We start from the raw sequence: 12,843 nt of genomic DNA, 5'->3' as shown, positions 1-12,843 counted from the left end.
ATGATGATAAGACAGGAAGGGGTCCAGCAAGCTCTGAGATCAGCATGCAGGCTTTACACCTTTTTGTGGAAATAGGGAGCCTAATATGCTTCTACCTCACAGAGAAGGGCCGAGAGTGTGAAAGAGTACAACCACAACTTCCCTCAAAAAAGAGAGTTGCCTATCACACCATCACATTACTCTGCCAAATGGCAAAGCACCGGTAATTTAACTTGGAACATTTTAAAATCCATTAACGGCCAGCCATGAAGGGGAACCACTGAGGGTTATGGTCACTGGCACACTGGCCCTGAGGTGGGAAGGAAGCCTTTCTAATGTATTTCAGACTTTGCCCCAATGCAACCTGCTGAGGGACGTTCCTGTCAGCCCCTCTCCCGCGGGATAAATGGCTCCCTCATTAGCTCTGCACACATAACCCCTCTCGACCGGACTCCCGGTGACTAGGCCTGCCTTATCTTTGCCTCTCCTCCCTCCCATTTTCCGCTCCAACAAAGCCAAACACAGCACCGTGGAGGCTTTCACGCTTCTGTGCCTTTGGACACGCTGTTCCATTTGCCTGGAAGGCCCCTGGCTTCCATCCCCGCAAGCCCCCGCTCCCAACTCCATCTCCTTCCTCCTAGGCGAGCTTCCATTCATCCTTCAGAACCCAGCCTGGATGTCCCTCCTCCTCCAAAAACAACCAAAAACAACCCTTTACACCCCTCAGCCCCATCTGTGTCCCCAGCACCCATCTCTGTTTTGCTTCTCTGCACTGTAATGATTGGTCTTTCCAAAATTTCTCCCCTCCCAGACAAGGGCCTCCTCCAGCGCTGCAGCAGCGTTGGCTACTCGCTTTGACCCCAGAGCGCCCAGTTCAAGCGCAGAGAGGCAGAGCTTGCACTTAGAGGCTCATGTTGGCTCGAAAGCCCCCGTGTGTGCCCTCCGCCTCCCCGGCAGTCCCGGGGGATAGAGCACTCGTGCATATTTCCCCTTAACACCGGCCAACCCCCGGCGAGGCCGCCCGGCCCCTGACATCAGCGGCGGGCAGCGCCGGGCAGCGCGCGACTACAAGTCCCGGCACGCCCCGCGCGACCGCGCATGCCCAGCGGGCCGGCGTTTGAGTGGCAAGTTGTTTGTTACAGCGAACACCAGCTGCTCCCCGCGCCGGGCGCCGCGCGCCGCCGCTCCGCCAGCGCTGCCGCCCTCGCCCGCCGCCCGCCGCCCCGGCCCCTCGCGGCTTGGCGGGCCTGTCCTTTGTCCGCCCGCCGCCGGGCTCCTGGTCCCGGGCCGGCTGCCCGCGGCGCTCGGTGCCGGCGGGGCGCGCAGGGGGCGGGGGCCGCGGCTCGCCCCCCGCGGATGAGCCGCCGCGGAGAGCGCGGAGGAGTGCGGGCGGACGATGGAACTCCACATCCTGGAGCACCGGCTGCAAGTTGCCAGCGTCGCCAAGGAGAGTCTCCCGCTCTTCACCTACGGCCTCATCAAACTCGCCTTCCTGTCCTCCAAGACCAGGTGAGAGCGCGCGGGGACGCGGCGCCGGCCGGAGGGAGACAAAGAGGCGCAGCCGGGGCGGCTGTCCGCGCCGCCGCCGCTCGGAAAACAACTTCGAGCCCTGCGAGCACCCCCGCCCCGCCGCTAGCCTTGCGGGTGACAAAGCCACCCCATCTGCCCCCCTCCAACGGGGTCCTTCCACCTCGACTTCCCCCCTCCCCTCAGATGCACCCCCACCGCTGTCTCCCCCCCAATCTCAGCCCTCTCCCTCCCGACCCCTCCCCGAGATCCGAGGCTGCAGCGACGAGTCCCGGAATGAATGAGCGAACGAATGAATGAATGAAAAACAGGTGTGGGGACGCGGCCAGTGGGAAAAACAAACTACCGCCCCCCATCCCCCAACCCCTCGGTTGGGCCGGCCCCCGTCGCCAGGGCGGGCGGCGGGGAGGGATTGTGCCGAGCGCGGCTCCCCAGAGCAGAAAAATCATAAAATCATTTAAGTGGGTGTTTTATCTCAAGGTGCTGCAGGGGTTGCTGAGGGCGCGGGGAGGGGGAAGGGGGACGCTGGGAGAAGGCAAGAGGGGGGACGCGGGTGACGGTCGCGGTGGATCTTAATCCTTGGGGTCCGGGAGGTGGGAGGGGGTGTTTTGCCGAACCGTGGAAGGGGGAGGGAGGAGCAGGCATGTTTATGGCTCTGCCTTGAGGCTGGGCTTGGATGCTGCAGGGGGAAAAATAGTTGAAGGCCTTGGGAGGCTGCAAAAAAAAAAAAAAAAGAAACAAGTTGGATTTTCCCAATGCCAGGTCAGGTCTGACTTTGTGAGCCCCCGTGGGTGCTTGGATTAGGGTGGGTTTTTTTGTGTGTTTTTTTAAGGAGCCCGAGCCCCAGTGGAGTGCGAGCCTCTGTAACTTAAATCTCTTGTTTGCCAACCATTGTGACTATTCAAAGGGATGAAGTTGTTGCTGCTTGGGATTTTTTTTTTTTTTTTTTTTTTTTTTTTCAGAGGCTGAGGCGGAGGTGGTGCTCCCTCCCTGCAAAAATGAATGAATGCATTACAGGTCAAGGTTAACGTTACAATGACAGACCCCTAAGCCGCCCCCTGGGGCACCGAGCTCCGTGGGGCTCTGGGGTTGCAGGGGAAATCATTCAGTCGAGCCTCTTATCTCCCTGGTAAAGTTCTCGCCTGGAAATCTCACTTTAATGTGTGTGTCTGAGCCGGGAGCTCAGTCCCGCCATTGTTTGCGAGATGGAAGGTCTATCTGCCAGTGGCATCTTGTTTACTTTCTTCTCCGGCTGCTCGATGGGGTATGGAGGGTTGAAATTTTTTTTTTTTTTTTCCTTTGCTGGGCCCTAGTTCCTTTGATTGCAAAGGTAATTATTAAACAGGTCATTTGAAAACAAAAGTCCACAGCTCAGATTCTGAATCTCCCCTTCCACCCCCATCCCCTCTGGCTGCTGACACCTACCATCCTGCATCTACCTGCCCTCTGCCCCCCACCCCCACCCCCTACCCTGCCTCGAATTCCGAGGCTGGAGTAAGAGAAAGCCGCCTTGTTTTTCCAACCCTTGGCCCTCAGCCCCAGGCAGCCCCCTGGCTGATTTCTCGGCTCCCATTCAAACTGGGCTGATGACTCAGGCTGCGGTTGTGCAGGGCCTGGGTGCCAGGAGGAGGGGGCATTGGAGGGCTTATTAGAAAGGCCAGGAAAGAGCTGCTGCCCCTTTCCTTTTGTAGAGGGACGGGCTCTTTTCCAGCCCCACCCCAGGGCCCGCTTTGGAGGACTCGGAGATAGGCAAGCCCCGGGGGTGAGCCCCTGCCAACCTAACCATGGAAAACCTACCCCTCAGCAGGTCCTATTTCTCCCTCTCTGCAGGGGCAGCTGGTCCAAGGCCCAGGTGACCAGCTCAGTCTCAAGATGACTCAGAGGTCAAAGGTCATCTCTGTGTCTCCATCCAGGGTCTGACTCCGAGAGGTGTCAAGTTCATTTGTCAAATGGCTGAAAGCTGCCCTGCTGGTGCTCCTGGCCAGGACACTGGCTTCAGGTTGTTGTCAGCACCTTCCTTGCCTGCATGGAGGAGAGAGACAAGGTCCCATTCCTTCTCTGGTTCTCACTTTGTTCGTCTGTAATGACGGCAGCAGCACTCGGCCCAACAGTTTTCAGAGAGCTTCTGTGTATGTGTGGTATGGCGTGATGGTGGAAGTTGGCCTTTTAAGCAAGTGTAAGGTGGAGTGGAGTGTGGATATATTGTTTAAGCTGTTCTCAATCATTGGTCATCCAGGTAGAATTTTCGGTCCTCTTTGATTTTTTTTCATCAGTACCTACTGCCAAGTGCTGGCCCATAGCCCTGACATTTTCCCCATCCCACCCCCAACCTAAGTTCACCCCAAACTAGTACTGTATCCTCCCGCCCTCCTCCTGCCCCCTCAGGGTCTCTGTGCTGCCTGTTTACAAGTTTTCAATCACTCCCTTATAGGGTCGACTCCTTCCTCTGGCATTCGAGGCTGTTCCAGATCTGGATCTAGAATCCTCTTTAACCAATCCTCTCTGGCAAGCACTCTGGTGACTCACAGTTTACTCTGTCCTTCCCTTCACACCTCTGTGCTTTCGTACTTCCAGCTCTGTCTGGAACAGTAAATTCCTACTCAGTCCTCAAGATCTAGTGAAAGCACTTTGGAACTTTCCTGAAACCCCCTTCCCTCCACCCTCAGCACACTTAGTCATTGCCTCCCGCTGGTGCCTACCTGCGTGGAGGCTTGGGGAGAAATACGGCCTTGCTAGGTACCCACTCTGTGTGGGGGTGAAGCTGGAGCCAGGAGGTGCTGAAGTACCCCACCCCTCCCTCTTGGAATCCCGGAGCCTGGTGGGAGAGAAAAACAGAAGTGATCACAATACAGCGGGTGGAACCAGGGAAGGGGGAGGGTATTAGGGTAAGGGGTGTTGAGGGACTGCCCGGGGGAGGCATGTAGGCTTTCCTACAGGAGGTAACACTGGATCTTGGGACTTTAAAATGGGAATTGTTAGCTAGGTAGGAAAGGGGATCCTGGTCCCAGGTGCTGAATATACCCTGGTTCAACTCTGTGAATTAGGCTTTACTCACCTGTTATACAAAGTACTCTGAGGCTCACAGGTTCAATGATTCGCTCAAGGTCACACAGTAAGTGGTAGAGCCAGGACTTGAACCTGCATCTTTCTGACTTAAGCTGGGAGGCTTGCTATTACAGCATGCAAATGATGTCCATACACACACAGTTACATCCAGCCCTCCTGTTTGCGGTGTGCTGTTCCCAAGGCTTTAGAAGCACAGAGTGGCACCTGCAGGCTTTCTGTATCCCACCTAACCCACCTTTGTGGGCCTTGTCTTAGAGCAGCAATGTTTGTCCCTCATCACCGCTCGTCTAGATTTTCTAATTCCTGATAGCCCAGCTCAGATGCTCCCTCTGCTTAAACTTTAATCACTTCTCAACTTTTGTCCATAAGAGCATGTTAGTTACTTGTCTTATTCTCCCACCTAGATTATAAACTTTATGCCCAAGAAGGGTGTTTTATTTTGGGCATTTTTTTACATCCCCCCCCCCCCCCCCCCAGTACCAGATATAATAGAGCCACCATTGACTTTACCGTCTATCACAAACAGGTAAAGGCACTGGGTTTGGAGAAGTAAAGTGCCTTGCTCAAGGTCAGACCCCTGGAAAGAAACAGAATTGGGATTTGAACCAGGTCCTCTTTCCACTGTGCTTAGCACACTGCTTTGTAGGCACTTAGTAACTGCCTGTTTGATGGATGTCCCACTCGTGCACAGAGTGACCCAGATTTCAGCCAGAGTCTCTTACCAGTGCCCTGGGGGTTGGGAGAAGCATGGCAGACAGAGTCACACCTAGAGAAAGAAGCAAGCCCCTGCCCCAGCTCTTTGCCCCAACTCAGGACAGCACCTGGGTGTGATCAGAATAGGGGGCAGAGGCCAGCTAAGAGCACTTATTCTAGGCACAAAGCTGGATGGCAAGATCCTGGGTGGGCAAGATCAAGGTTGTCCACAGAGCTTCTCCTCCATCCTTGTGATCCCCTGCAGCCCAGTCCACCTTTCTCTCCAGCCTCATCTCTCATGGCTTCCAGCCATGCAGACCCACACACCCTACGGTGTCTCATGTCCTTTTCTGTCTGCTTGGAATGTGACTCTTTGCCTTACCACCTTTGTCACTTGTTCATTCTTTTAGATTCAGTTTTAGCCCCACCACCTCCAGGAAGTCCTCCCTGAGTGCACAGCTGAGCTCAGGCTCTTCAAGCTCTGGCATAATGGGCTTAATCTCAAGATGAAATGTGACCCACTGTAGAATTATCAGCAGGATGCCTTGGGCTGCAAACAACAAAAAGCCATTACTTAGCTGTCCTTGACAATAAGAAGTTTGACCTTTGCATGATAGGTTATAAGTCAGGCTGCTCTAGGTAACTTGAAGGCTTGATGATGTCATCAAGGACTCAGGTCTTCCTGTCTTTCTCTTTGGCTATTCGTGGCTTGACAGTGTGGCTCCCTGTAGAACAGCCAGGGCAACCCCAGGCCTGTGGGCAGTCGGGAGAAAACCCAATGGAGTGAAAGGGCTGTTGGTCAGGAGGTGTCTCTGAGAAAATCTTTCCAGGAACATGCCCTGCTCCTGCACAGACTTCCTCATCTCACTGATCAGACTGGGTCACATGAGCATTCCTGCACCAATCACATGCACAGGCAGTGAGACCATCGCAGACAGTAAGGACCACCACTGCAGCTGGGGCTTTTGGCCACCTGGAGGTGGAGGCTAGTGCCATTCTTCTGGGACTCAGATTTGTTCTCTTCAACACGGTAAGGCAGGGGTGGGGAATGTTCAGCCCGAAGGCCATCATTTGGTCTGGCTCCGATGAGGCATTAGGGGTGAGTTAATTTAAAGTGTTTGGCCAAATATAACAGGCCAATTAAAAATATTTTTTTTTTTTTATTGATTTCAGAGAGAGAAACATCAGTAATGAGAGAGAATCATTGACTGGCTGTCTCTTGCAGATCTCCTACTACCCGGGCATTTGCTCTGACCGGGAATTGAACTCTTACCTTCTGGTTCATAGGTCAATGCTCAACCTCTGAGCCATACCGGCCAGGCTAGCAGGCTAGTTTTTAAGTTGATAATTTTGTGCAGTCCACAAATTATGTTAAAAATGCCCAAGGGGCCCTTGGCAAAAAAAAAGATTCCTCACCCCTGCTGTAAGGCAAAGCTGGGAATAACACGTATACAGGAAAAGCAGTAATGACAACTCAAGTTGGCTGGATTGTTCGCCTTTTACAGATGAGGAAACCGAGGAACTTGAGTGCCCCAGGACACACGGAAGTGGCAGAACTAGGATTCTAAATGAGAAAGTCTGGTTGTGGAACCTGTCTTGATGGCCACTATGCCAGGCCTAACAGCACACCAGCTTGGGCACACCCTCCCCAAGGTTCACTCAACAGAGATGCCACCAAGAGTCCGTAGCAGCACTCCCCCTCCAGGAAGGAAGGGGAAGGTGGGGTTCAAGATCATTATCCTGAAACGTATTAGGTGTGGGAAGTTGAACGTTCCCTAGGTTGGTGTGCAGTAAGCACATGCCTACAGACACACCAGTCCTGCAGGTCTCCTACGTGTCTGCCTCCAGAGCAATGCAAATATTAAGCACAGAGCCCTCTAGCACAGCGGTCACCACCTGGTGGTCCGTGAGGTCCAAAGGGCTGGCGACCTCTGCTCTCACAAAGGCCTGGAGGCTGGAAAGAGAAAGCCGTATGCAGAGTGACCATGACTCGTGGCCCACCGTGACCTCCGGCGTGGGGCTGGTGAAAACAGGTGTGTTTTGTTCCTGCAGACACACCCTGCAGCATGCACTGCTGTGTGCAGAGCCCAGTGAGAAACCCAAAAGGAGTTTCTGTCCTGTGAGGGGGAAAAGCTGTGCTCTCTGCCAGAGCCGGAGGATGAGGGTCCAGAGGCCCGGCTGGAGGAGACGGCTTCGGAAGCCATCGCTGGTTTTTACCATCTGTCACACGGGGCCCAGCCTGGGGGGTGTCACGGTTCACTCTGAATCCCTGACCACAGCTGGCCTTGCTCAAAGCCCTTCTCAGTCGGTGCCAGGTTCCTGATTTGTTTGCCTTACCTGGCGTTATGAGTATTCCTTGATCTGACTTCTCCTGTCCTCTCTGATTTTGTCCTCTATCAATACCACACATGCCCTATTTTTTATTTTTTTTTAGTAACTCTGGAAGTTTCTAAATATCCCAAATTCTTTTACACTGTCCCCTTCAAAAGCTGGAGCTCCCCTGCCTTTAAGTGAAGTCTGGGTTACTGACTTTCTTCTAACTGGTGGAAGGAGACATGGTGAGACTTCCTAGTCTTTGAGGCTGCTGCCTGGTGTCTGTCTCTCTCTCTTTCTTGGATCCCTGGCTCTGAAGGAAGCTAGCGGCCATGTTGTAAGGACACTCAAGCAGCCCTGTGAAGAGGCCCACGTGGAGAGGAACTGAGACCTCGCACCCACAGCCAGCCTGTGAGGGAGTCACCTTGACAGCAGATCCTCCCCTCAGGCGGGCCTTCCAATGTCAGCAGCCTCAGTCAGCACCTTGACTTGACCTCATAAGAGATCCTCAACCAATGGAACCACACCCAAATTCCCAACTCATGGGAACTATAGGAGAGATATTGTTTCAAGCCACTAAGATTTCGGGTAATTTGCTATGCAATAGATAGCTAGTGGAGACACTTTTTTAGTGCCCTAACAGGGGCACTAAAAACAACTGCCCTGAACAGCAGGGCAAACCAGGATGTGGGATTGCCCTAGCTTTGGTCCAGCTCTCTGTTAACCTGTGACTAACCTCTCACAGATTCTTCTTGGAGTCAGTGCAAGCATCAGACCCTCCAGGAAGCCACCCTAGAGCTGGGTGAAAGGCTTCCTGGGACCCCCGTGCCTTGGGATGGAGGTTGGGAAGGCTGGTGCCCTCTGTCTTTATGCCAAGTGCGTGCCCGGGCCTCGGGACCCGTGCTCCGTGGCACTGACTTAGCTCCTGTAGATCAGAAGAGGCCATTGTGAAGGACTGAATTGGTCTCTTCTGAACCTGCACATGGCTGGCAAGTTTTTTTTCTCATAACAGACCTGTGTATGAGAACCCAGCCCTGAGGAAGCCAACCTAGTCCCACCAGAGCTGGAACAGTCAGTTCTGGTTGTCCCAGGCCCTGTGCCGTACCTTGACATGGGCAGGCAGCTTCTCCAGAAGCAGACAATTCACCCAAACCTTGAGCCATTTAGTTTGGTGTGCATGCGTTAAATTAAAACTTCTAAAAGGTCCCTGGCTGGCACCAAAGGGTGGCAAGTTCAATTCCTGGTCAAGGGCAGGTACTTGGGTTGCAGGTTCGATCCCTGGCCCTGGTCCAGGTATACGTGCGAGAGGCAATCAATTGATGTGTCTTTCTTCTCTCTTTCTCCCCCCCCCCCCTTTTTTTTTACTCTCTCTAAAAAGAAAATCAATGGGGGGAAAATAAATTAAAATTATAAAAAAAGAAAACTTCTAAAGGGAAACTCACTTCTAGATGCCTTACATTTGTCTGTGCCTTAAACATAATATATTTTGACCTCGGAGGTATGTGCTTAAAAGCTTGGGTCTTACCTGCCCATGCGTGTTCTTAGCAGTATTCACAGCAGCCAAAGGTGGAAACAACTGAAGTATCCATCCACAGATGAATGGATAAGCAAAATGTGGTCTATACCTTCACTAATGAGCCTTAAAGAGGAAGGAAATTCTGACACAGCTACAATATGGATGATCTTTGAGAACATCCTGCTAAGTGAAGTTAGCCAGTTATAAAAGAACAAATACTGAGTGATTCCACTTACACAGGTACCTAAAGTAGTTAAAATCATAGAGACAGAAGGTTGAATGGGGGATGCCAAGAGCTGGTGAGATTGGGGAATGGGTGTAGAGTTTCTGTTTTGCAAAATGAAGGAGTTCTGGACATTGGTTGCATGACAGTGTGACTGTATGTACTACTGAACTGTGTATGCACTTAGAGGTGGTTAAGATGGCAAATTTTATATGATGTATGTTTTACAAAAATTAAAAAGAAAAATAAGTAGGTGCCTAGCAAGTGTGGAGAACAACAGGGCAGTGTGGAGAGCAGAAGCCAATGAGCTAGAACAGAGTAAGGCCAAGGGAAAGACACACGCAGCAAAGCAGCTATGTATGTTATGTATTAACTCATTTAATCCTCACAACTACCTTTAAAAAAAAAATATATATATATATATATATATATGTATATATATATATATATATATATTATTGATTTTTTTACAGAGAGGAAGGGAGAGGCATAGAGATTTAGAAATATCGATGAGAGAGAAACATTGATCAGCTGCTTCCTGCACACCCCCTACTGGGATGTGCCCGCAACCAAGGTACATGCCCTTGACCGGATTCGAACCTGGGACCCTTCAGTCCGCAGGCCAATGCTCTATCCATTGAGCTAAACCAGTCAGGGCATCACAACTACCCTTATCACACAGATGTAGTTACCAGCCCCATTTTACAAATGAGGAAACTGAGGCATTAAATAGTACATTGCTTTCCCAAGATCATAAAAACACTATGAGAAGAATAGGGGTGTTTGAACAACAGCTTTATCCTATCTAATAAAAGAGTAATATGCAAATTAATGGTCACTCCAACACACAAGATGGCCTCCCCCATGTGAACATAAGATGGCCACCACAAGATGGCTGGCAGGGGAGGGCAGTTGTGCGCAATCAGGCCAGCAGAGGAGGGCCATTGGGGTTGACCAGGCCTGCAGGGGAGGGCAGCTGGATACAATCGGGCTGGCAGGGAAGCAGTTAGGCGTCTATCAGGCTGGTAAGAGAGTGGTTAGGGGATGATCAGGCTGGCAGGCAGAAACGGGGGCAATCAGGCAGGCCAGCAGTTAGGAGCCTGCAGTCCTGGGAGCTACAGACAGCCCACTGGGATCAGGCCTAAACGGGCAGTTGGATATCCCTCAAGGGGTCCCAGATTCGAGAGGGTATAGGCTGGACTGAGGGACACCTGCCCCCGTGCACAAGTTTCGTGCATTGGGCCTCTAGTTGAGATATAATTCACCTACCATATAATTCACCCTCTTAAAAATTTACAATTCGGCCCTAACTGGTTTGGCTCAGAGGATAGATGTTTCTCATCGATGTTTCTGACTCTCTCTGTCCCTCTCCCTTCCGCTCTGTAAAAAATCAATAAAATATATATATTTTTAAAAGTTTACAATTCAATTGCTTGTAGTATATTCACAGAGTTGTGCAACCATCACATTGTCTAATTCCAAAACATTTCATCACCCCAAAGAAAGTCTCCCCACTAAGCAGTCATTCCCGTTTTCCAGCTCACCCCTGGCTCCTGGCAACACTAATCTGCTTTCTGTCTTTATGGGTTTGCTTCTTTGAATATCTTGTATAAATGGAATCCTACAATATTTGGTTCTTTTGACTGACTTTCTTCACTTAGAATGTTTTCAGAGTCCATCCATGTTGTAGCATGTTTCAGTACTTCATTCATGTTTATGGCTGAAGAATGTTTCATTGTATGGTTATACTACCTATGGTTTATCCATCCATGGATGGACATTTGGATTGTTTCCACGTTTTAGCTGTTGTGAATAACTAGAGGCCCAGTGCACAAATTTATGCAAAGGGGTGGGGTGCGGGAGGAGGGATCACGGGAGGTTGGCCACTGGTCCCAAGGAGGAAGCTGGCTCTCGGCCCTCCTGGGAAAGGGGCCGTGTTTCCCATCCCAGCCTGGGCCTGAAAGTCCCACTGGGGTTGGAAGAGGAGGCAACGGTCACTGGGCCAGGCACAGAAGGAATGGACGCCACCACTGCCGTTCGCACCCCATACCCCACCACCAAGCGGTTCCCTGTCTCCCCCCTCCTCCTTCCCTTGCCACCATGCCACCACCATGGCAGGCAAGCAGCCCCTGAGGAAGGGAGAGGACAGGAGTGAGACAAATCCTTGTTAGCAAGGGAGCTGCTCTGCTACATAGGAAACCCCGACCAGAAGCAAGTCTCTGAATGGTTTAGCACCAGGGACCAATGGGGGCCAACCGGGAGAGGCTGCAGGAGGTTGGCTGTGGGAGTGCACTGACCACCAGGGGGCAGCTCCTGCATTGACTGTCTGCCCCCTGGTGGTCAGTGCGTGTCATAGCGACTGGTCAGCCAATTGTTCTGGTCTTTCCAGTCAACCTGTCATAATAGTCGCTTAGGCTTTTATATAAAATAGATGCAGCTATGAACAGCTGTGCACAAGTGTTTGTGTGAACATACATTTTATTTCTCTTGATCATACACCTAGGAGTGGAATTGCTGGTCATATGGTAGCTCTGTTTCTAACATTTTGGGGAACCACCAGGTTGTTTTACACAGTAGCTGTACCATTTAACATACCTGAGGATGAGGGATCTGAACCCCAGGGCCTCTGGCTGACAAATCCATGCTCTTCAAGTATCACTAGGTTTGGTTGGATAGGAGCCCTTACCAGCTGGGTGACCACAGTCTGGGCTACTGAGCCTCTGGGAGACTTGATTTCTTCCTGGCACACAGGGTAATGGGGAAATAGCCTGAGTAAAGCACCTGGCCCACAGCAGGCTTCTCCCGTCTTCCGAATACAAAGTGTCATGTATGCGAGCGTCCCAGTGGCCCTCTGAGACTGCTCTGGAGTGAGAGCCTACCTCCTACCTCACACATCTTGAGTAGGTGGTTGCTGGAATGGTGGACCCTGGGAGGGTTCGTCACCATTGGGGTGGCCACACCTGGAGGCCCCAGTATCAACAGGGGAGGGCGGTGTCCCACACTGGCCCCGCCTCAGCTGTGGCCATTTGATCTGAGCTGAGGCTGCCAGGAGATGAACAGCCTTGGCAGGGAGGGAGGGAGGGGGTTAGGTCAGGCCTCCTCCTCCTGCACTGGCCCCTCACCCTAGCAGTAGTGCTCATTTTCAGGCTAGGGCCATTTCCCCCTCAAACTCCGGCCTTTCCTCTGACACAAGGCTGGGCCTCCCGCTGCCCTCAGGGCCTCCGCACCAGGCCTGCCTTCCCTTTGATCCCCTCCCTACCCAACCCCACGTTTTACTCCCTTTCTTGAGCAGGAAAGTGGAAATTTGTTCTCCAAATTCAATCTTTTTCCTTCAGAGCTCAAAAGTCACCGATGTACCAACGGATGTGATGGATTTAGAACAAACAAAGCTTAATCTCAGAAATCTTTATGGAGGTTTATCTGCCCCCCGCACATGGGGGCTTCCCCTCATGTTACCTTCACCAGAGCTCGGAGGGAAGGAGGGGTTGCCACCCCATCAGACAGAAGGGACAGCCGCTCAGTAACT

The 12,843-nt window shown here is 52.0% G+C and overlaps 1 protein-coding gene across 1 annotated transcript in view; it reads left to right on the top strand.

Moving 5' to 3' along the window:
* Positions 1 to 1,135: 1,135 nt before the first annotated feature.
* CASTOR2 (cytosolic arginine sensor for mTORC1 subunit 2) overlaps positions 1,136 to 12,843 on the top strand; it is a 49,569-nt gene continuing 37,861 nt past the window's right edge. Inside the window, exon 1 of the mRNA XM_036409556.2 lies at positions 1,136 to 1,488. Within this exon, the coding sequence (XP_036265449.1) occupies positions 1,376 to 1,488 (113 nt within the window). The 5' untranslated portion in view covers positions 1,136 to 1,375. The remainder of the gene's footprint in view (positions 1,489 to 12,843) is intronic.

The sequence above is a fragment of the Pipistrellus kuhlii genome, unplaced genomic scaffold (genome assembly GCF_014108245.1).
Source record: "Pipistrellus kuhlii isolate mPipKuh1 unplaced genomic scaffold, mPipKuh1.p scaffold_m20_p_4, whole genome shotgun sequence".
Classification (NCBI taxonomy): domain Eukaryota; kingdom Metazoa; phylum Chordata; class Mammalia; order Chiroptera; family Vespertilionidae; genus Pipistrellus; species Pipistrellus kuhlii.
The sequence above is the reverse complement of the archived record's forward strand: the minus strand, read 5'-3'. Positions and strand labels throughout refer to the sequence as shown.